The sequence below is a fragment of the Littorina saxatilis genome, linkage group LG15 (genome assembly GCF_037325665.1).
Source record: "Littorina saxatilis isolate snail1 linkage group LG15, US_GU_Lsax_2.0, whole genome shotgun sequence".
Classification (NCBI taxonomy): Eukaryota; Metazoa; Mollusca; class Gastropoda; order Littorinimorpha; family Littorinidae; genus Littorina; species Littorina saxatilis.
This window is the reverse complement of record NC_090259.1, coordinates 49,225,057-49,249,621: the sequence shown is the minus strand read 5'-3', so window position 1 is coordinate 49,249,621 and position 24,565 is coordinate 49,225,057. Positions and strand designations below refer to the sequence as shown.

Genomic DNA, 24,565 nt, shown 5'->3' with positions numbered 1-24,565 from the left:
TGTGAGTATTTTTGCACACTAACAGTTTTATTTGTTGGCCATTTTATGCATTGCTAGATTCATCAACCCTTTCACAGTCTTTCAGCGCTGAGAATGTGTTCATTGGAGGTAGACAACTGTTGTGAACTGAAATATTTTGAAGGGTGCTGATCCTGGTACATTTATCCAACTTCATGGTGAGAAAGCAAATGGCGAAGCAGAAGTAGGTCATCGCATCGAATTTTTATTCTGGCTTCGTATGTGATCAGGTGCATGAATTGAAAAATGTGAAGCTCTTGTGCGTGCAATGCGAGTATGTCAATCCTTTATTGACTCGTGGAGTTGAAATTATGCCATGCCCAGTCAGCGGATCATATCCTGCCATGCCCGGCCTTTCATTCCGAAACGAAACGTGAATACATCTAAATCTTGTCTGCGGCCTATGCCGTCTCGTTACACGTTCCGTTTCGCGGGGTGACTCATTCACCAAACGAAACGAGCTGCAAAACGAAACGTGCTGTTTCTTAAATCTCGCTATTTAGTCAAGCTGTCCAACTCACAGAATGAAACTGAACACACTGCATTTTTCACCAAGACCTCGTACTCATAGCATCGTCAGTCCACCGCTCGTGGCAATGGCAGTGAAATTGACAAGCCAGAAAAGCGCGGTAGTAGTTGCGCTTAGCGGGATAGCATGCTTTTACGTATCTCTATTCTTTTGAACTTTCTGAGCTTGATTTTAATCCAAACTTATCATATCTATATGTTTTTGGAATCAGGAACTGACAAGGAATAAGATGAAATTGTTTTTAAATCGATTTTGGAAATTTAATTTAAATCATAATTTTCATATTTTTAATTTTCAGAGCTTGTTTTTTTTATCCGAATATAACATATTTATATGTTTTTGGAATCAGAAAATAATGAAGAATAACAAGAAGGGAGTCTCAACAAGGAGGGAGTCTTAACAAGAAGGGAGTCTTAACAAGAAGGGAGTCCTAACAAGAAGGGAGTCTCAACAAGAAGGGAGTCTTAACAAGAAGGGAGTCCTAACAAGAAGGGAGTCTCAACAAGAAGGGAGTCTTAACAAGAAGGGAGTCTCAACAAGAAGGGAGTCTTAACAAGAAGGGAGTCTCAACAAGAAGGGAGTCTCAACAAGAAGGGAGTCTCAACAAGAAGGGAGTCTCAACAAGAAGGGAGTCTTAACAAGAAGGGAGTCTCAACAAGAAGGGAGTCTCAACAAGAAGGGAGTCTCAACAAGAAGGGAGTCTTAACAAGAAGGGAGTCTCAACAAGAAGGGAGTCTTAACAAGAAGGGAGTCTCAACAAGAAGGGAGTCTCAACAAGAAGGGAGTCTTAACAAGAAGGGAGTCTCAACAAGAAGGGAGTCTTAACAAGAAGGGAGTCTCAGCAAGAAGGGAGTCTCAACAAGAAGGGAGTCTTAACAAGAAGGGAGTCTCAACAAGAAGGGAGTCTCAACAAGAAGGGAGTCTCAACAAGAAGGGAGTCTTAACAAGAAGGGAGTCTCAACAAGAAGGGAGTCTCAACAAGAAGGGAGTCTCAACAAGAAGGGAGTCTCAACAAGAAGGGAGTCTCAACAAGAAGGGAGTCTCAACAAGAAGGGAGTCTCAACAAGAAGGGAGTCTTAACAAGAAGGGAGTCTCAACAAGAAGGGAGTCTTGACAAGAAGGGAGTCTCAACAAGAAGGGAGTCTCAACAAGAAGGGAGTCTCAACAAGAAGGGAGTCTTAACAAGAAGGGAGTCTCAACAAGAAGGGAGTCTCAACAAGAAGGGAGTCTCAACAAGAAGGGAGTCTCAACAAGAAGGGAGTCTCAACAAGAAGGGAGTCTCAACAAGAAGGGAGTCTCAACAAGAAGGGAGTCTCAACAAGAAGGGAGTCTCAACAAGAAGGGAGTCTTAACAAGAAGGGAGTCTCAACAAGAAGGGAGTCTCAACAAGAAGGGAGTCTTAACAAGAAGGGAGTCTTAACAAGAAGGGAGTCTCAACAAGAAGGGAGTCTCAACAAGAAGGGAGTCTCAACAAGAAGGGAGTCCTAACAAGAAGGGAGTCCTAACAAGAAGGGAGTCTCAACAAGAAGGGAGTCTTAACAAGAAGGGAGTCTCAACAAGAAGGGAGTCTCAACAAGAAGGGAGTCTTAACAAGAAGGGAGTCTCAACAAGAAGGGAGTCTTAACAAGAAGGGAGTCTCAACAAGAAGGGAGTCTCAACAAGAAGGGAGTCTCAACAAGAAGGGAGTCTCAACAAGAAGGGAGTCTCAACAAGAAGGGAGTCTTGACAAGAAGGGAGTCTTAACAAGAAGGGAGTCTCAACAAGAAGGGAGTCTCAACAAGAAGGGAGTCTCAACAAAAAGGGAGTCTTAACAAGAAGGGAGTCTCAACAAGAAGGGAGTCTTAACAAGAAGGGAGTCTCAACAAGAAGGGAGTCTCAACAAGAAGGGAGTCTCAACAAGAAGGGAGTCTCAACAAGAAGGGAGTCTCAACAAGAAGGGAGTCTCAACAAGAAGGGAGTCTCAACAAGAAGGGAGTCTCAACAAGAAGGGAGTCTCAACAAGAAGGGAGTCTCAACAAGAAGGGAGTCTCAACAAGAAGGGAGTCTTAACAAGAAGGGAGTCTTAACAAGAAGGGAGTCTTAACAAGAAGGGAGTCTCAACAAGAAGGGAGTCTCAACAAGAAGGGAGTCTCAACAAGAAGGGAGTCTCAACAAGAAGGGAGTCTCAACAAGAAGGGAGTCTCAACAAGAAGGGAGTCTTAACAAGAAGGGAGTCTCAACAAGAAGGGAGTCTCAACAAGAAGGGAGTCTCAACAAGAAGGGAGTCTCAACAAGAAGGGAGTCTTAACAAGAAGGGAGTCTCAACAAGAAGGGAGTCTTAACAAGAAGGGAGTCTCAACAAGAAGGGAGTCTCAACAAGAAGGGAGTCTCAACAAGAAGGGAGTCTTAACAAGAAGGGAGTCTCAACAAGAAGGGAGTCTTAACAAGAAGGGAGTCTCAACAAGAAGGGAGTCTCAACAAGAAGGGAGTCCTAACAAGAAGGGAGTCTCAACAAGAAGGGAGTCTCAACAAGAAGGGAGTCTCAACAAGAAGGGAGTCTCAACAAGAAGGGAGTCTTAACAAGAAGGGAGTCTCAACAAGAAGGGAGTCTCAACAAGAAGGGAGTCTCAACAAGAAGGGAGTCTCAACAAGAAGGGAGTCTCAACAAGAAGGGAGTCTTGACAAGAAGGGAGTCTTAACAAGAAGGGAGTCTCAACAAGAAGGGAGTCTCAACAAGAAGGGAGTCTCAACAAGAAGGGAGTCTTAACAAGAAGGGAGTCTCAACAAGAAGGGAGTCTCAACAAGAAGGGAGTCTCAACAAGAAGGGAGTCTTAACAAGAAGGGAGTCTCAACAAGAAGGGAGTCTCAACAAGAAGGGAGTCTTAACAAGAAGGGAGTCTCAACAAGAAGGGAGTCTCAACAAGAAGGGAGTCTCAACAAGAAGGGAGTCTCAACAAGAAGGGAGTCTTGACAAGAAGGGAGTCTTAACAAGAAGGGAGTCTCAACAAGAAGGGAGTCTCAACAAGAAGGGAGTCTCAACAAGAAGGGAGTCTCAACAAGAAGGGAGTCTTGACAAGAAGGGAGTCTTAACAAGAAGGGAGTCTCAACAAGAAGGGAGTCTCAACAAGAAGGGAGTCTCAACAAGAAGGGAGTCTCAACAAGAAGGGAGTCTTGACAAGAAGGGAGTCTTAACAAGAAGGGAGTCTCAACAAGAAGGGAGTCTCAACAAGAAGGGAGTCTTAACAAGAAGGGAGTCTTAACAAGAAGGGAGTCTCAACAAGAAGGGAGTCTCAACAAGAAGGGAGTCTCAACAAGAAGGGAGTCTTAACAAGAAGGGAGTCTCAACAAGAAGGGAGTCTCAACAAGAAGGGAGTCTCAACAAGAAGGGAGTCTCAACAAGAAGGGAGTCTTGACAAGAAGGGAGTCTTAACAAGAAGGGAGTCTCAACAAGAAGGGAGTCTCAACAAGAAGGGAGTCTCAACAAGAAGGGAGTCTCAACAAGAAGGGAGTCTTGACAAGAAGGGAGTCTCAACAAGAAGGGAGTCTCAACAAGAAGGGAGTCTCAACAAGAAGGGAGTCTCAACAAGAAGGGAGTCTCAACAAGAAGGGAGTCTCAACAAGAAGGGAGTCTTGACAAGAAGGGAGTCTTAACAAGAAGGGAGTCTCAACAAGAAGGGAGTCTCAACAAGAAGGGAGTCTCAACAAGAAGGGAGTCTCAACAAGAAGGGAGTCTTGACAAGAAGGGAGTCTTAACAAGAAGGGAGTCTCAACAAGAAGGGAGTCTCAACAAGAAGGGAGTCTTAACAAGAAGGGAGTCTTAACAAGAAGGGAGTCTTAAAATGGGGGTAAACTTACAGAGGTTATGTATGAACAGAAAGTCTAAGAAAACAGGTTCTTGAAAGGGAGGAAGTCTTAAATTTGGGGGGTCTTAAAGGGGGGATTCCACTGTAGACTTGATTATGTAACAGCATTGTAAACAGAGCACTTTGTTCCACTGTGGCCGGTTGAAGGCGGTCTAGGCCCCGCATGGTATTCCCATGATTGGCAGTATAGAGGCCCCTCATGGTATTCCCATGATTGGCAGTATAGAGGCCCCTCATGGTATTCCCATGATTGGCAGTGTAGAGGCCCCTCATGGTATTCCCATGATTGGCAGTGTAGAGGCCCCTCGTGGTATTCCCATGATTGGCAGTGTAGAGGCCCCTCATGGTATTCCCATGATTGGCAGTGTAGAGGCCCCTCATGGTATTCCCATGATTGGCAGTGTAGAGGCCCCTCATGGTATTCCCATGATTGGCAGTGTAGAGGCCCCTCATGGTATTCCCATGATTGGCAGCGTAGAGGCCCCTCATGGTATTCCCATGATTGGCAGTGTAGAGGCCCCTCATGGTATTCCCATGATTGGCAGTGTAGAGGCCCCTCATGGTATTCCCATGATTGGCAGTGTAGAGGCCCCTCATGGTATTCCCATGATTGGCAGTGTAGAGGCCCCTCATGGTATTCCCATGATTGGCAGTGTAGAGGCCCCTCATGGTATTCCCATGATTGGCAGTGTAGAGGCCCCTCGTGGTATTCCCATGATTGGCAGTGTAGAGGCCCCTCATGGTATTCCCATGATTGGCAGTGTAGAGGCCCCTCATGGTATTCCCATGATTGGCAGTGTAGAGGCCCCTCATGGTATTCCCATGATTGGCAGTGTAGAGGCCCCTCATGGTATTCCCATGATTGGCAGTATAGAGGCCCACCAGTGTTCAGACACACTTCATCCATGTTTCAAAATCTGAATCTTACTTCTGAAGCAATCCGCCGCCACACACACACTGACCAAACAAACACGTGCAGATGCAGGCCGTGTTTCTTCCCCCCTGGGACCACACACACACAGAGAGACAGACACACAGACAGACAGACACACACACACACACACACATAGAGACAGACACACATAGAGACACACACACACACACACACACACATAGAGACAGACACACAGACAGACACACACACACACACACCTACACAGACACACACACACACACACACACAGACTGACCAGGCAGATGCGTGTAGATGTAGGCCACGTTGTTTCTCGCCGAGCAGAACGCGATGCATGTTGTGCAGGGTCTGCACCAGCTGGGGGGGCGTGCTGGTTGCCATGGCGCCGTACACACTCTCCACGGTCTCCCGGGCAACCGTCTTCAGGCTCTTCTCCACCGCCTCTTGCAGGTGAAAGTACAGAGCCAGCTGAAAGTGACACAGGTGGAAGTACAGAGCCAGCTGAAAGTGACACAGGTGACAGTACGAGCCAGCTGAAAGTGACACAGGTGACAGTACAGAGCTAGCTGAAAGTGACACAGGTGGAAGTACAGAGCTAGCTGAAAGTGACACAGGTGGAAGTACAGAGCCAGCTGAAAGTGACACAGGTGGAAGTACAAAGCCAGCTGAAAGTGACACAGGTGACAGTACAGAGCCAGCTGAAAGTGACACAGGTGAAAGTACAGAGCTAGCTGAAAGTGACACAGGTGAAAGTACAGAGCTAGCTGAAAGTGACACAGGTGGAAGTACAGAGCTAGCTGAAAGTGACACAGGTGGAAGTACAGAGCTAGCTGAAAGTGACACAGGTGGAAGTACAGAGCCCAGTCTTTCAAGAGTACAGTTCATAAAGCTGTTACTCCCTCTATTTCAGTTTTACATGTATTTGCATTTTCTCAAAGACACTGTGAAACTATCCAAGAGCAAAACAAGTGTTGACGCCTCTTCTTGATCATTCATTATTTCTTCCCCACAAGCACACAGACACACACAATGTGACACATGAACTCTGACATGGATTACAGGATCTTTTCCGTGCGCACTTGGTCTTGTGCTTGCATGTACACACGAAGGGGGATAAGTCACTAGCAGGTCTGCACATAAGTTGACCTGGGAGATTGGAAAAATCTCCACACTTAACCCACCAGGCGGCCGCGGCAGGGATTCGAACCCTCGACCTTCCGATTAAGAGGCCGACGTCTTACCACCCCGCCACAACGCCCATGCAATTCTATCAAAATGAAAACTCTCTCTCTCTCTCTCTCTCTCTCTCTCTCTCTCTCTCTCTCTCTCTCTCTCTCTCTCTCTCTCTCTCTCTCTCTCTCTCTCTCTCTCTCTCTCTCTCTATCTCTCTCTCTCACTAACACAGGCTCAATCAGACCTCAGCATGCCAGGCAGTAAAGGGTTGTGAGATACCTGTGATGGAGTGGTTGCCTTGGCGATGATGTCAGACAGCACGGTGGCGGCAAAGTTTTCCCCGGCACGCACAGCAGTGAACACTGTCAGCTTCTTCAACCACGGTAACCTGTCATCACATCATGTGCAAAGAGCATAATTGTAAAGTTATGATGTTGCGCTATATAAATGCTCATTTATTATTATTATTATTATTATTATTATTATGTCACATCTCATCATGTCACATCTCATCATGTCACATCACGTCACATCTCATCTCATCATGCCACATCACTTCACATCTCATCTCATCATGTCACATCATGTCACATCATGTCACATCTCATCTCATCATGTCACATCATGTTACATCACGTCACATCTCATCTCATCATGTCGCATCTCATCATGTCACATCTCATCAAGTCACATCTCATCACATCTCATCATGTCACATCTCATCACATCTCATCATGTCACATCTCATCAAGTCACGTCTCATCATGTCACGTCACATCTCATCACGTCACATCTCATCACGTCACATCTCATCACATCTCATCATGTCACGTCTCATCAAGTCACATCTCATCATGTCACGTCACATCTCATCACGTCACATCTCATCACGTCACATCTCATCACGTCACATCTCATCACATCTCATCATGTCACATCTCATCACGTCACATCTCATCATGTCACATCTCATCACGTCACATCTCGTCATGTCACATCTCATCATGTCACATCTCATCATGTCACATCTCATCATGTCACATCTCATCATGTCACATCTCATCAGGTCACATCTCATCTCATCTCATCTCATCACGTCACATCTCATCATGTCACATCACATCATGTCACATCTCATCATGTCACATCACATCTCATCTCATCACGTCACATCTCATCACGTCACATCACATCACGTCACATCTCATCATGTCACATCTCATCATGTCACATCACATCACATCACATCATGTCACATCTCATCACGTCACATCTCATCATGTCACATCTCATCACGTCACATCTCATCATGTCACATCTCATCACGTCACATCTCATCATGTCACATCACATCACGTCACATCACGTCACATCTCATCATGTCACATCTCATCACGTCACATCTCATCATGTCACATCACATCATGTCACATCTCATCATGTCACATCACATCTCATCTCATCTCATCACGTCACATCTCATCACGTCACATCTCATCATGTCACATCACATCTCATCTCATCACGTCACATCTCATCATGTCACATCTCATCATGTCACATCTCATCATGTCACATCTCATCATGTCACATCACATCTCATCTCATCTCATCATGCCACATCTCATCATGTCACATCTCATCATGTCACATCTCATCAGGTCACATCTCATCATGCCACATCTCATCATGGCACATCTCATCATGTCACATCTCATCATGTCACATCACATCTCATCACGTCACATCACGTCACATCTCATCATGTCACATCTCATCATGTCACATCTCATCATGTCACATCTCATCATGTCACATCTCATCATGTCACATCTCATCATGTCACATCTCATCATGTCACATCTCATCACATCTCATCATGTCACGTCTCATCAAGTCACGTCTCATCATGTCACGTCACATCTCATCACGTCACATCTCATCACGTCACATCTCATCACATCTCATCATGTCACGTCTCATCAAGTCACATCTCATCATGTCACGTCACATCTCATCACGTCACATCTCATCACGTCACATCTCATCACGTCACATCTCATCACATCTCATCATGTCACATCTCATCACGTCACATCTCATCATGTCACATCTCGTCATGTCACATCTCGTCATGTCACATCTCATCATGTCACATCCCATCATGTCACATCTCATCATGTCACATCTCATCAGGTCACATCTCATCTCATCTCATCACGTCACATCTCATCATGTCACATCTCATCATGTCACATCTCATCATGTCACATCACATCACATCACATCATGTCACATCTCATCACGTCACATCTCATCATGTCACATCTCATCACGTCACATCTCATCATGTCACATCTCATCACGTCACATCTCATCATGTCACATCACATCACATCATGTCACATCTCATCATGTCACATCTCATCACGTCACATCTCATCATGTCACATCACATCATGTCACATCTCATCATGTCACATCACATCTCATCTCATCTCATCACGTCACATCTCATCACGTCACATCTCATCATGTCACATCACATCTCATCTCATCACGTCACATCTCATCATGTCACATCTCATCATGTCACATCTCATCATGTCACATCTCATCATGTCACATCACATCACATCTCATCTCATCATGCCACATCTCATCATGTCACATCTCATCATGTCACATCTCATCATGTCTCATCTCATCATGCCACATCTCATCATGTCACATCTCATCATGTCACATCTCATCATGTCACATCACATCTCATCACGTCACATCACGTCACATCTCATCATGTCACATCTCATCATGTCACATCTCATCATGTCACATCTCATCATGTCACATCTCATCACGTCACATCTCATCACGTCACATCTCATCAGGTCACATCTCATCAGGTCACATCTCATGTCACATCTCACATCACATCACGTCACATCATGTCACATCACATCACATCTCATGATGTCACATCTCATGATGTCACATCACATCATGTCACATCTCATCATGTCACATCTCATCATGTCACATCTCAACATGTCACATCTCAACATGTCACATCTCATCATGTCACATCTCAACATGTCACATCTCATCATGTCACATCTCATCATGTCACATCTCATCATGTCACATCTCATCACGTCACATCTCATCACGTCACATCTCATCATGTCACATCTCATCATGTCACATCTCATCATGTCACATCTCATCATGTCACATCTCATCATGTCACATCTCATCATGTCACATCTCATCATGTCACATCTCATCATGTCACATCTCATCATGTCACATCTCATCATGTCACATCTCAACATGTCACATCTCATCACGTCACATCTCATCACGTCACATCTCATCACGTCACATCTCATCACGTCACATCTCATCACGTCACATCTCATCATGTCACATCTCATCATGTCACATCTCATCATGTCACATCTCATCATGTCACATCTCAACATGTCACATCTCATCATGTCACATCTCATCATGTCACATCTCATCATGTCACATCTCATCATGTCACATCTCATCATGTCACATCTCAACATGTCACATCTCAACATGTCACATCTCATCATGTCACATCTCATCACGTCACATCTCATCATGTCACATCTCATCATGTCACATCTCAACATGTCACATCTCATCATGTCACATCTCATCATGTCACATCTCATCATGTCACATCTCATCATGTCACATCTCATCATGTCACATCTCATCTCATGACGTTACCTCCCTTTTAAGCCTGTCCTTAAGTGGACGAAGCTTGGTATACTTGGTGAAGCTGGCCGCAAGACGCTTTAGCACTGAGTTTTGGGTAAAAAGACTTAGCAAAGTCTAAGGCTTCACATTCTTGTCGTCTCTGTCAAGTTAAACGCCTACTTTCCCCCTAAAAGTGACAGGGTATTTTTACACAAAATGTTTCCTGTTGCCAACCCTGAGATTGATGAAACTTTGACAGCAGTCTTACTGCCTCGTCAAGACTGCAAAATCAACACACCAGAGTCTAACAGAGTGACCGGTAAAGACGGGATGAGGCCACTGACACACACACACACACACACACACACACACACACACACACACACACACACTGACCGTTTGGACTGAGCGGAGTTCAGCAGTAGGGGTACCAGTCGCTGCGTCTCTTCACACACACACACACACACACACACACACACACACACACACACTGACCGTGTGGACTGAGCCGAGTTCAGCAGTAGGGGTACCAGTCACTGCGTCTCTTCACACACACACACACACACACACACACACACACACACACACACACACACACACACACACACACACACACACACACACACACACACACACTGACCGTTTGGACTGAGCAGAGTCCAGCAGTAGCGGCACCAGTCGCTGCGTCTCTTTGGCCAGCCCTTCCAGCAGCGGCAGATCCCCCGTCCCCTCCCGTCGCTTGCTGTGCACCCCCCGCTGTAGCTCGAACAGCAACATGTGCTGCACAACACAGGTGCATGTTGTAGTCTGTAGGCTTTATGTCATATGTACCACCACTGTCTCTATGTTACATGTACCACCACTGTCTCTATGTTACATGTACCACCACTGTCTCTATGTTACATGTACCACCACTGTCTCCATGTTACATGTACCACCACTGTCTCTATGTTACATGTACCACCACTGTCTCTATGTTACATGTACCACCACTGTCTCTATGTTACATGTACCACCACTGTCTCTATGTTACATGTACCACCACTGTCTCTATGTTACATGTACCACCACTGTCTCTATGTTACATGTACCACCACTGTCTCTATGTTACATGTACCACCACTGACTCTATGTTACATGTACCACCACTGTCTCTATGTTACATGTACCACCACTGTCTCCATGTTACATGTACCACCACTGTCTCTATGTTACATGTACCACCACTGTCTCCATGTTACATGTACCACCACTGTCTCCATGTTACATGTACCACCACTGTCTCTATGTTACATGTACCACCACTGTCTCCATGTTACATGTACCACCACTGTCTCTATGTTACATGTACCACCACTGCAGTTTCTCCATGTGAGATAATAAAGTTCATTGGATTTGATTGGATTGGATTTATCTAGACACACAGCTAGACGCATGGGTCGACGTGTAGACACACAGGTGGTTGACACACAGGTAGACACACAGGTAGACACACAAAGGTAGACAAACAGGTACATGTGTAGAAACACAGGCAGACATACAGGTATATGTGTAGACATACAGGTAAATTTGTAGACACACAGGTACATGTGTGGACATACAGGTAGGCATGTAGAGACAGGTAGACGTGTAGTCACACAGGTACACATGTAACTGTAAGGAAACAGATACAAGTGGCACAGACAGAAACAGACAGTCAGCATTGCACCTCAAACAGTTAGATGGGTACGCACACGGACACAGAAAGTCACAAACAAGATTCATATCAAAGTGGAGCAACGAGCAAATGATAAGATTTCCGTAACAAAGGGGTGTAAACGCTTTAATTAGCAGAATCACAAGTAAATGTGCACACTTGTGCATGCAGGTATACACACACACACATGGGCATTCATGTGTACACACACACACACACACACACATGGGCATTCATGTGTACACACACACACATACTTTATATCAGTGAGACTACACACACACATATGGGCATTCATGTGTACAGACACACAAAAAAGTGGGGATTACTACGGCCGAATTCCAAATCTGTCAACTCACAATGAGTTCCACACAGGTGTCCTGCACTTCTTCCAGCACTCTCTCCTCTGACCCTGAACCTGGTGCAACACACAACACACCATCACGTGTCAAGGTTTAGTACGTACAGTAGTGTGTCAAAGTGACAACTTTGCCTGCAATCACAACTCACTTCACCCCTGCCCCAAATGACACAATTTATGAAAAGGTTTTTGTTTTTTTAAAAGGCAAAAATTCTAATGGTACAGCCAGTAAAATATCCTCCATGTACAGCCAGTAAAATATCCTCCAGGTACAGCCAGTAAAATATCCTCCACGTACAGCCAGTAAAATATCCTCCACGTACAGCCAGTAAAATATCCTCCACGTACAGCCAGTAAAATATCCTCCACGTACAGCCAGTAAAATATCCTCCACGTACAGCCAGTAAAATATCCTCCACGTACAGCCAGTAAAATATCCTCCACGTACAGCCAGTAAAATATCCTCCACGTACAGCCAGTAAAATATCCTCCATGTACAGCCAGTAAAATATCCTCCACGTACAGCCAGTAAAATATCCTCCATGTACAGCCAGTAAAATATCCTCCACGTACAGCCAGTAAAATATCCTCCATGTACAGCCAGTAAAATATCCTCCACGTACAGCCAGTAAAATATCCTCCATGTACAGCCAGTAAAATATCCTCCACGTACAGCCAGTAAAATATCCTCCAGGGATCTGCTTTTCTTTTTGATGTACCTGATCTGGTTCAGATTGTACAACAGTTTGAAAACGAGGTCAAAATCACATGCAATAGTGTACGCAACTGCGAGATGTTTCTTTTGCCACCTACTGCACATTCCTAAGAAACATAACAGTGATACAGTTCTTTGCCTTCTGTCAGTTGAATTTCAAAAACAAAGCGGGAAACCAATCATACATAGCAGGTAGCGTTTTGCTTGACAGTCCATCACAAAGATAAGCAAATCTACATTCCTTGCCTTATTCTCACTGCTTTGCACACAAGACTGACCCTTTCGTTCGGAGAGTGGGAACGAATGTTAATACTTGTTAAGAGATGAGTCATTCTCCAAAGCTGGTGAATTCTTAGGTCGGTCACTTAAAACGACATTTTTACAGAAGCAAATGTGGTTAGACCTTTTCCCCTGTTTATGTGGATACATATATGTTTGAAGAAGCACCCACAGCAAAATGAATGAACATATTTGTATTTTGATATTAAATATAGTGTAATAATGTCAGTAAATCAACAAAAATGGCGTCAGAAAAATGGGAACAGGCTCGGTACATATATTGGAAGCTACGGTCCATTGACACGATAAATTCATTATGCATGATTTGTTGAAAAGTCACTTTGTGAAACGATAAAGGTTCATTCCTGTGCAATTGTTGTTATTTTCTTTGTGTTTGAGACCCCCAAAAATGAAGTTGAAAACAGCCTTTCGTACGCATCGCATGTTGTCACGCTCACTTAGATTTTTTCGACCTCTGTAACCAAACGAATTTCTTTATAATCACTATTTTTTTTACGATCAAGTCAACAAGTGCAGCTTGAAGATGCAGAAAATGCATTCATTCAACCGAGGACACACTTTGGACGAATTTGATGTCTCAGAGAGTGTTTTGTGTCACACATGATGGCTTCGTAACGGCCGTTTTCATTATAAGCTAGCATCAATTCAACTGAATGAAAACATAAATTTTTATGTTTGCACCTTTGTTAATCACCTAGCCATGCAGATGCGTGACGTTTTTTTCACAATTTGTCGTGAATAATGACGTAATTCATGAAAAAAGAAGGTGTAGTTGACATTTTGGACGGCTGCGTTCGTAACGCCCTCTGCTACCGGCGAGATGCAGACCCCGATTGCTTGAGCACCTGGGAATCTTGCATGACAAGGTTGGTATTATTTTGTTGCTCATTCATTTATAAGCATGTTTGTAAAAAAAAAAAAAAATTAAAACCACGCAAGTGTGAATTCCATGAAGTTCTTCAGCCCCACCGGGTTTCGCTTGTCAGTCCTGTAATCTCATGAAGTGAGCGTAACGGCATCTTCGGAATCTTGCGATTTAAAATAAAACCTTTTCTTAAAACAAAGGTGTATGGTCACGTAGATTGCTCACTTATGACATTGTATTGCATTCTCAAAAGCGAATATTATGAATTTGATACTTTATCCAGTGACCAAGTTTTGTGCGCACCAGTGACAACAATTAGACGTGTTGTGAATGATGTCTCCGGTAGAAGGCTAATTATCCCCCTCTGTACTTTCACCTGTGTCACTTTCAGCTAGCTCTGTACATCTGCCCTCTGAACAATTGCCCCTATGACAATTGCCCCCCAGACAAATGCCCCAAACCATGGGCGGACAGTTGCCCCCCCCCCCCTCCCCCCGACAACTGCCCCCCGAATACCCCCTCCCTCCCCAGAATCGTGTGTGTGTGTGTTTGTGTTTGTGTTTGTGTGTGTGTATGTGTGTGTGTACGTGCGTGCGTGCGTGTGAGTGTATGTGTGTGCGTCTGTGTTTGTTTCTGTGTGTGTTTTTCTGTGTGTGTTTTTCTGTGTGTGTGAGTTTGTGTAAGTGCGTGCGCGTGTGAGTACGTGCGTGCGTGTTTGTGTGTGTGTGTCTTTTTGTCTCTGTGTGTCTGTTTGCACGTGCGTGCGTTAAATGTTAACGTGTGCATGCGTGTGTTTTCGAAATGTGTATCTGTGTGCGTGCGTACGTACGTGCTTATGTATGCGTACAGGACGCGGTTCAAGCACTGTTTGGAGAGACCTGCATTATAGTCTGCTTATTCAGTGACACACAAACCCAAACCTCTGTGTGTGTGTGTGTGTGTGTGTGTGTGTGTGTGTGTGTGTGTGTGTGTGTGTGTGTGTGTCTGTCTGTGTGTGTTTGTGTATATATATGTGTGTGTGTGTGTGTGTGTGTGTGTGTGTGTGTGTGTGTGTGTGTGTGTGTGTGTGTGCATCAAACGTTCTTGAAGGAATGGTGAATATAAAACTTAAAGCGTTCATTGTAGATATATTTATAACCATGATAGCAAGAGAAGTGTAAAGCGGTCATGCATAGCATACAAATAAAACACATATAGAATTGCAAGTTTAATTTGTTTATATATTTGGACAGTAATAATACAATCCAAAGATTGATACTATAAACTTTATATTGCAGGTATTGGACAGAAAGCCTGGTGAGGTGCACTTTGTTTCCATGAGTGGCAGATAAAACACATATGGACAGCACTTGCAGTATTAGTTGCCTTTTGCTTTAAGCTTTATTGTTGTATATCCGGCACATTTTGTTGTCAGTTGTTCTTTCGGATTTTTCAAAGTATGGTGTTTGTTTTTGCATGATCTGAATATTGTATATAATTATACATTTTCTGGTGTGTTTTTTTAATTATATGTGTGATTGTCAAATACGTATTCAACACCTCATCAAATTCAAGGTTGTTACAACGTTTTTACATTTACGCAGGATCTCTCTCTCTCTCTCTCTCTCTCTCTCTCTCTCTCTCTCTCTCTCTCTCTCTCTCTCTCTCTCTCTCTCTCTCTCTCTCTCTCTCTCTCTCTCTCTTTCTCTCCCCTCTCTCTGTCTCTCTGTCTCTCTCTCTCTCTCTCTCTCTCTCTCTCTCTCTCTCTCTCTCTCTCTCTCTCTCTCTCTCTCTCTCTCTCTCTCTCTCTCTTTCTCTCTCTCTCTCTCTCTTTCTCTCTCTCTCTCTCTCTCTCTCTCTCTCTCTCTCTCTCTCTCTCTCTCTCTCTCTCTCTCTCTCTCTCTCTCTCTCTCTCTCTCTCTCTCTCTCTCTCTCTCTCTCTCTCTCTCTCTCTCTCTCTCTCTCTCTCTCTCTCTCTCTCTCTCTCTCTCTCTCTCTCTCTCTCTCTCTCTCTCTCTCTCTCTCTCTCTCTCTCTCTCTCTCTCTCTCTCTCTCTCTCTCTCTCTCTCTCTCTCTCTCTCTCTCTCTCTCTCTCTCTCTCTCTCTCTCTCTCTCTCTCTCTCTTAGTATTACGTCAAAAATATGCTGTGCATTGTATATTCTGAACATACTTTTGTTACACTATTGCTACATGTTCGATTGCCACCAGCTTGTATTTATAATTCCTGCATAGTATGCATTTGATTTTATGAATAACCACATATGTATGCTCTTCATGCCTCATCTTTATCATCATCGTCATCATTATCATCATCATTATCGTCATCATCATCATCGTCATCTTTATTATCACGTTTTCCGACCTCCTTTTGTTGGTTAACTTTTTAACTTTTTAATTTTTAATTTTTTTAATTTTTTTTTAAAATTATATAATTGTGTGTCTATGCGTCCCAAGGACAGATTGTAAGAAAAGGCGTAGCCTTAAATCTAAATCCTTGTAAAATAAAGTTCAATTCAATTCAATTCTCTCTCTCTCTGTCTCTGTCTCTGTCTCTGTCTCTCTCTCTCTCTCTCTCTCTCTCTCTCTCTCTCTCTCTCTCTCTCGCTCTCTTTCTTATTCCCTTTTTTCTGTCCACAAACCTTTTCTGTCACCAATATAAATGTGTGTACATGTATATTGTATGTACGTGCCAAGGTATATTAAAAAAAAAAATTAAATTAAAAAAAATATTTATTATAAAATAAATTATAAAAAAATTATTATTTCTTTATATTTTTTTTTATTTATTTCTTTTTAAACAACTCCTTATACATGCTTGTCAAGCTATAATTAGTACAACATATAATCATTCAATATGACTGCATTATTAACAAATTTGTGTCACGATGATGCGCACGTAATGAGACGGGTATACCCCCCTATCAGATACCTGTATTTTGTAAGGAAACGTATTTCTTGCTTTTTCGTTTCTTGCAAACTGTCATTCTGATAATAAAGAACCTTTGAATCAATAATTCAACTCAAATTAGTCAATTTTTATTTTTGGGCCTTATTCCCACTTTTGTTAACCAGTTTTGGAGAATGACTCAGATACAGGCACTGGTTTGCACTAAAGCCAGTGCAATCAGCGATCAATGTCACATCTAACTTGTCAGGACAGGAAGGTGCAAGCTAACAAAAAGAAATTTGTCTTCTTCTTCTGCGTTCATGGGCTGAAATTGTCATGTACACTTGTGTTTTTAAGACAAGTTGATTTTTACATGTACGACTATTGTTCCCCCCACCATTTAGGAAGCCATATGTCTATTCCAGGTGATGCACGTTTGGTATTTTTGTGTTTTTATATCCCAACAAAGTCTGGCAGGGATTAACAGATCTACTACGTGCACACAGGGTCATGTGCCTGTGTGTACACACAAAGGGGGATAAGGCATCAGGCGGTCTGCACAAGGGTTCACCTGGGAGATGGAAAAATGTCCCCCCTGAACCCGACAGACAGGATGATAGGTAAGGAGCGGTATGGCGCGGTACAGGACGTCAAGAGTTAACCCGACAGACAGGATGATAGGTAAGGAGCGGTATGGCGCGGTACAGGACGTCAAGAGTTAACCCGACAGACAGGATGATAGGTAAGGAGCGGTATGGCGCGGTACAGGACGTCAAGAGTTAACCCGACAGACAGGATGATAGGTAAGGAGCGGTATGGCGCGGTACAGGACGTCAAGAGTTAACCCTACAGACAGGTTGATAGGTATGGCGCGGTATGGCGCGGTACAGGACGTCAAGAGTTAACCCTACAGACAGGATGATAGGTAAGGAGCGGTATGGCGCGGTACAGGACGTCAAGAGTTAACCCTACAGACAGGATGATAGGTAAGGAGCGGTATGGCGCGGTACAGGACGTCAAGAGTTAACCCTACAGACAGGATGATAGGTAAGGAGCGGTATGGCGCGGTACAGGACGTCAAGAGTTAACCCAACAGACAGGTTGATAGGTATGGCGCGGTACAGGACGTCAAGAGTTAACCCAACAGACAGGTTGATAGGTATGGCGCGGTACAGGACGTCAAGAGTTAACCCAACAGACAGGTTGATAGGTAAGGAGCGGTATGGCGCGGTACAGGACGTCAAGAGTTAACCCTACAGACAGGATGATAGGTAAGGAGCGGTATGGCGCGGTACAGGACGTCAAGAGTTAACCCGACAGACAGGATGATAGGTAAGGAGCGGTATGGCGCGGTACAGGACGTCAAGAGTTAACCCGACAGACAGGATGATAGGTAAGGAGCGGTATGGCGCGGTACAGGACGTCAAGAGTTAACCCTACAGACAGGATGATAGGTAAGGAGCGGTATGGCGCGGTACAGGACGTCAAGAGTTAACCCGACAGACAGGATGATAGGTAAGGAGCGGTATGGCGCGGTATAGGACGTCAAGAGTTAACCCTACAGACAGGATGATAGGTAAGGAGCGGTATGGCGCGGTACAGGACGTCAAGAGTTAACCCTACAGACAGGATGATAGGTAAGGAGCGGTATGGCGCGGTACAGGACGTCAAGAGTTAACCCGACAGACAGGATGATAGGTAAGGAGCGGTATGGCGCGGTACAGGACGTCAAGAGTTAACCCTACAGACAGGATGATAGGTAAGGAGCGGTATGGCGCGGTACAGGACGTCAAGAGTTAACCCGACAGACAGGATGATAGGTAAGGAGCGGTATGGCGCGGTACAGGACGTCAAGAGTTAACCCTACAGACAGGATGATAGGTAAGGAGCGGTATGGCGCGGTATAGGACGTCAAGAGTTAACCCTACAGACAGGATGATAGGTAAGGAGCGGTATGGCGCGGTACAGGACGTCAAGAGTTAACCCTACAGACAGGATGATAGGTAAGGAGCGGTATGGCGCGGTACAGGACGTCAAGAGTTAACCCTACAGACAGGATGATAGGTAAGGAGCGGTATGGCGCGGTACAGGACGTCAAGAGTTAACCCGACAGACAGGATGATAGGTAAGGAGCGGTATGGCGCGGTACAGGACGTCAAGAGTTAACCCTACAGACAGGATGATAGGTAAGGAGCGGTATGGCGCGGTACAGGACGTCAAGAGTTAACCCGACAGACAGGATGATAGGTAAGGAGCGGTATGGCGCGGTACAGGACGTCAAGAGTTAACCCTACAGACAGGATGATAGGTAAGGAGCGGTATGGCGCGGTACAGGACGTCAAGAGTTAACCCTACAGACAGGATGATAGGTAAGGAGCGGTATGGCGCGGTACAGGACGTCAAGAGTTAACCCAACAGACAGGATGATAGGTAAGGAGCGGTATGGCGCGGTACAGGACGTCAAGAGTTAACCCGACAGACAGGATGATAGGTAAGGAGCGGTATGGCGCGGTACAGGACGTCAAGAGTTAACCCTACAGACAGGATGATAGGTAAGGAGCGGTATGGCGCGGTACAGGACGTCAAGAGTTAACCCAACAGACAGGTTGATAGGTATGGCGCGGTACAGGACGTCAAGAGTTAACCCAACAGACAGGATGATAGGTAAGGAGCGGTATGGCGCGGTACAGGACGTCAAGAGTTAACCCTACAGACGCAGCCAGGATTCCAACACTCAGCCTGCCACACGGACAGACAGCGGCTCATTGTTGGGTCGGTGGTATTTCGTATATCACATTGTCCTGGGGCAATTCCCTGTAGCGTGCAGCACCCTACGCTACCCTTTTTTTCTTCCGTATGCGTGTTTCGTATTTTCCTTAGCCCTGACTTTCGCTGAGACCTTGGGATCTTTATCATGCCCACGCGTCCACCACCCGGCTGTTTGGACACCACCCGGCTGTTTGGACACCACCCGGCTGTTTGGACACAGAGGAGAGTCTGCACCAAGTTGACTCTAGGAAACAGATCCCTCGCATTGAACCCACGCGTCCACCACCCGGCTGTTTGGACACAGAGGAGAGTCTGCACCAAGTTGACTCCAGGAAACAGATCCCTCGCATTGAACCCACGCGTCCACCACCCGGCTGTTTGGACACAGAGGAGAGTCTGCACCAAGTTGACTCCAGGAAACAGATCCCTCGCATTGAACCCACGCGTCCACCACCCGGCTGTTTGGACACAGAGGAGAGTCTGCACCAAGTTGACTCCAGGAAACAGATCCCTCGCATTGAACCCACGCGTCCACCACCCGGCTGTTTGGACACAGAGGAGAGTCTGCACCAAGTTGACTCTAGGAAACAGATCCCTCGCATTGAACCCACGCGTCCACCACCCGGCTGTTTGGACACAGAGGAGAGTCTGCACCAAGTTGACTCTAGGAAACAGATCCCTCGCATTGAACCCACGTCGATAATGACAACTGCTTTCAAAGCCAGCTTTCTATTCTGTCACCAGGCCATTGCGCCATCAAACCCAAAGAAACAATACCAACCGGGGTCAGTCTGGCTCCGCGACTTAACAGTCAATGTCGTTAGTAGGGGGCATAGTAGGTAGTGGGCTGCGTCCGTTATCTCGGGACAGACCCACTACTGAACACCGTCGAAGTGACTCGGCAGAAGTGCAGTGTCATCTTCCGAGGGTAGCCTATTGCAGCAACCCGACATCCCCCCCCTGGAGCGTCTGTAAAATTGACAAGTCTAGCAGCGGAACAAATTCAGGTGGTTGGAGCAGTGAGTGCAGGGACGGAGCGGTGTGAGAGCAGAACAGGACCAGGAACAGGCGTAAAAGACGAAAAAAATTAAAACAAGAAGAGCAAACGCTCGATCGAGTCACTTTCGCAGTTCTGAATATTATATGAGGCATCAGATGGACAGGAAGAAATTGCTATTCACAACACAATGAGTCACGTTCACATAAAATTTGAGCCCGGTCACTGTTATAGTTTCCGAGAAAAGCCCAACGTTAAGTTGTGTGTTGCCGAACAGAAAAGGCTAGTTATCTCCCTTGTTTTTCTGATAACGTTCGTAAAAGGCTACAGATGTAAATACTTTGATGTAAAGAATAATCCTACAAAGTTTCAATCACATCCGATGAACTTTGTCAAAGATATAAAATGTCTAATTTTTCCTTTGACGCTGACCTGTGACCTTGAAAAAGGTCAAAGGTCAACGAAACCATCGTTAAAGTGTAGAGGTCATTGGAGGTCACGACTAAACAAAATATGAGCCCGATCGCTTTGATAGTTTCCGAGAAAAGTCCAACGTTAAGGTGGTGTCTACGGACGGCCGGCCGGACAGACTAACACTGACCGATTACAATAGAGTCACTTTTTCTCAAGTGACTCAAAAATTACCTACATACAGTCGAACTTGCTTAAGGCAAAGGGAGCCACTAAAATCTAAATTTGTATTTACTTCTACCATAGGCTAATGTTATATGCTTATGAAGTGGTAAGGCATATACGATTTCAAAACTGATAACGTTTTCAATACCGTCACTGTCCGTTACCATGGAAACGGCAATCTCCAACTGCCAAAATGGGTTGCTAGGAACACGTTTTTTAGCTTCCCCTTAAATCATAGGAATGTGATTTTTTGTATGAAGGATGTAGGAGTCCATAGTTGTGGAATGACAACAGGGATTTTTTCTAGGATGAATAGTTCTGATAAAATATTTTTTTTAGATGAATTATCATGTTTTTCAGCACAATTTTAGTAAATATGACCCGCCTGAACAGTTATTTATTAATTTAAAGAAAATTCCTGTTGTCATTCCACAGGTTGTCCTCTGATAAGCATGTCCCTTAAGTTTCATTGCATTCTGAACAGCTGGATTGAAGAAAAACAGTTTCCTAGAAAGCAGGTCATGCAAAAACGCTGAACAGAGAAACAAGGCCGAGAACATTTCAAAGCTCTTTCATTCACCCCAAATCAATGTTAACATAGTTCAGGTATTTTTCACAGACACCTGGTAACTACAGGCTTACCTAAAACAGCCCAGCAGCATATGCTGCACCCCCTTGTAGTCTGATGAGCTCATCCTGTCTTTTGAGTTTAGCTGCACGCACAGTGTCGCGTCTCTTGTTTAGCTGATCTTTCTTGAACCTGAGGCTGCCAAGAACCCTTTTACACTCCTAGCCTTGTTTAGTCTTTTCATGTTACAGCCTGTTGTAAAGCCGTAGAACTGTGCAGTGTTGAGAGCAGCCGCTGGTTCAAAATTGAATTCTCTAGCCACTGTGACGACTGCAAACCGTACACGATTTTTGCATGCAAATTTGTCCTTGGGGCAGCGAACCCAAACGCTGCTGTGGAGACACTCATTAGAGTTTTGGGTTTTTCCTGACACACATCTCTGAAGCAGTTGATCTTTCGTCAGTCTCTGGTAAATCTAGAGGAGGATTCAGCTTCTTGAAGTTGAGAGGTGTATGGACGAGTTTTGCGTGTGGTCCTGGGGGCTGGTAGAAGGACCATGACGCGGCACCATGGGGGCACAAGTCATGCTGTGGCTTGTCATCTGTTGAGAAGCCGTGACGCAGAGATGCCATCACTGCCCGTTTCATGTCTGCAACTGTCTTACCCCCCCCCCCCCCCCTAATGGCCCGATTATAATATATCGTCAACTTCCTGATTGTATTCAGAGTCAGCTGATCATACCCTCGCCCTCCCAAAGTGATTCCTTTTTTTGCGGCAGTCTGTCACAAGGTTGCGAAGCGCTGTTACAAGACGCTTGGAAACGTGATTGATGTACTCTTCTTTTTCGATGGTTACTTGATCTCCATAAGGCTTTATTTTGGAAAGTTCCTGGAAGGTTTTTGTGTCACCGTCTGACAGGATAACTGTGTATCGCAGATTGTGCTGCGACACTGACCTGCCCCACAGAACCCGAGCCGCCTCGACTTCCATGATGCCACTGGAACCTAAAAATAAAACCACCGTTTCAGTCAAAGTCAGCCACTGAATAGCAAACACACAAACACACACAAACACACACACACACACAAAAGGCAATCAGCCACATATCTACCAACATAGACGCTATTATTGCTTTTGTTCAGTACATGTATTACTATGCATGGATTAGTACCCAAACACACACACACACATGCATGCACACATGCATGCACACACACACACACACACACACACACACACACACACACACACACACACACAAACACACACAAGGCAATCAGATCTACCAACATAGACGCTATCATTGTTTTTGTTCAGTACATGTATTACTATGCATGGATTAGTACCCAAACACACAAATACACAAACACGCACAGACACACACACACTCTCACACACACACACACACACGTACACTTCACATAGACAAGCGCACACAAAACACTGACACACATTTTCACAAACACTTACAGATCTATGTAAAATTCAAACACAACACACTATCATCCCATTTCAACAAACGTCTTCACAAACGCACCATACACACATACTGTTTAGATCTACGCACTCACCTGCAAAATTCTTGTCACAGATGTCCAGTTGTTTTACCAGCCAGGCAGCATACTCCAGGGGTTTCTCATGGAGAATTTTGTTTCCAGTTGTCTGGCAAACGTATGACAGTAGTTGCACATAACATGAGCGTCAAAGCAAATTCCAGTCAGCACGTCTAGACTACAGCACACCCTATTCCAATGTGGGACGAGTGCCCCCTGGTCAGCCATGATCCGTCGTAGCTTACACTGATATCAAGAACATCATCATCAGACAGTGTCATTCCATTGTGCGTTGCGTGTATCTGTCTGACCTGACGGACAGCCTCACTGAATACTTTCTCCTCCAGTAGATCTACATCAAGTCGTTGATAGAGTTTATCAGCTTTCTTCTGGAAGGTTTTGTGATCCATGCCTACCAAATCTAAACTTTCACAAAATGTGTTAAATTGTTGAGCACCTAGCCCACATATCAAGGAGTCTGGACGAATAAACGGCTTGCCTGATGAGACCATAATCCGTTTGACCGCTTTCTTTGGAAGCAAGGTATCCAGCGGTACCTGGAACAACTTCCTCACATGCGCGTACACTGCAAAGCCGTGTCTCTGTTTTGAGTCTGGGCATGGTGACAGCGTTGGCTGTTTACATTGCGGACAACAAAGTTCGTTTACAAGTCAATACCATCAAAGGTTTCCAAATCAACAAGACATCTCCTTGTTTGGGAAGCCTCTGGACCTGTCGCTTTTGACCAGTGGCTGCTGTGTAGGCCTATGTGTTCGTCTTGAATTGTTTTCGCGTCAAACCGCCAAGAACACACTCTCAGTCCTGACGCAGAATTTGATCTGCATGCCACAGCGGTCGATCCAGATTTTGTGCGCTTGGTCACCGATTGTGTTTTAGTTGTTCTCTTGTCTCTGCAACTCTTCAGTTGTTGTCTTCTCGTACACTTGCCTTTATGATGTGTTTTTCGGAGCGTTGATCTTTTCACACGTGCCATTTTTCTAAGCAAACTCAGTCGAAAACTAAACGCG

The 24,565-nt window shown here is 44.8% G+C and overlaps 1 protein-coding gene across 1 annotated transcript in view; it reads right to left on the bottom strand.

The window, feature by feature from the left end:
• The window catches only part of LOC138949538 (integrator complex subunit 5-like), an 89,007-nt gene that overhangs the window by 15,684 nt on the left and 48,758 nt on the right, over positions 1-24,565 (bottom strand). The window contains exons 10-13 of the mRNA XM_070321389.1: positions 12,266-12,324; positions 10,851-10,990; positions 6,755-6,863; positions 5,580-5,770 (exon numbers count right to left, since the gene is read on the bottom strand). Coding sequence (XP_070177490.1) covers positions 5,580-5,770; positions 6,755-6,863; positions 10,851-10,990; positions 12,266-12,324 — 499 coding nt within the window. The remainder of the gene's footprint in view (positions 1-5,579; positions 5,771-6,754; positions 6,864-10,850; positions 10,991-12,265; positions 12,325-24,565) is intronic.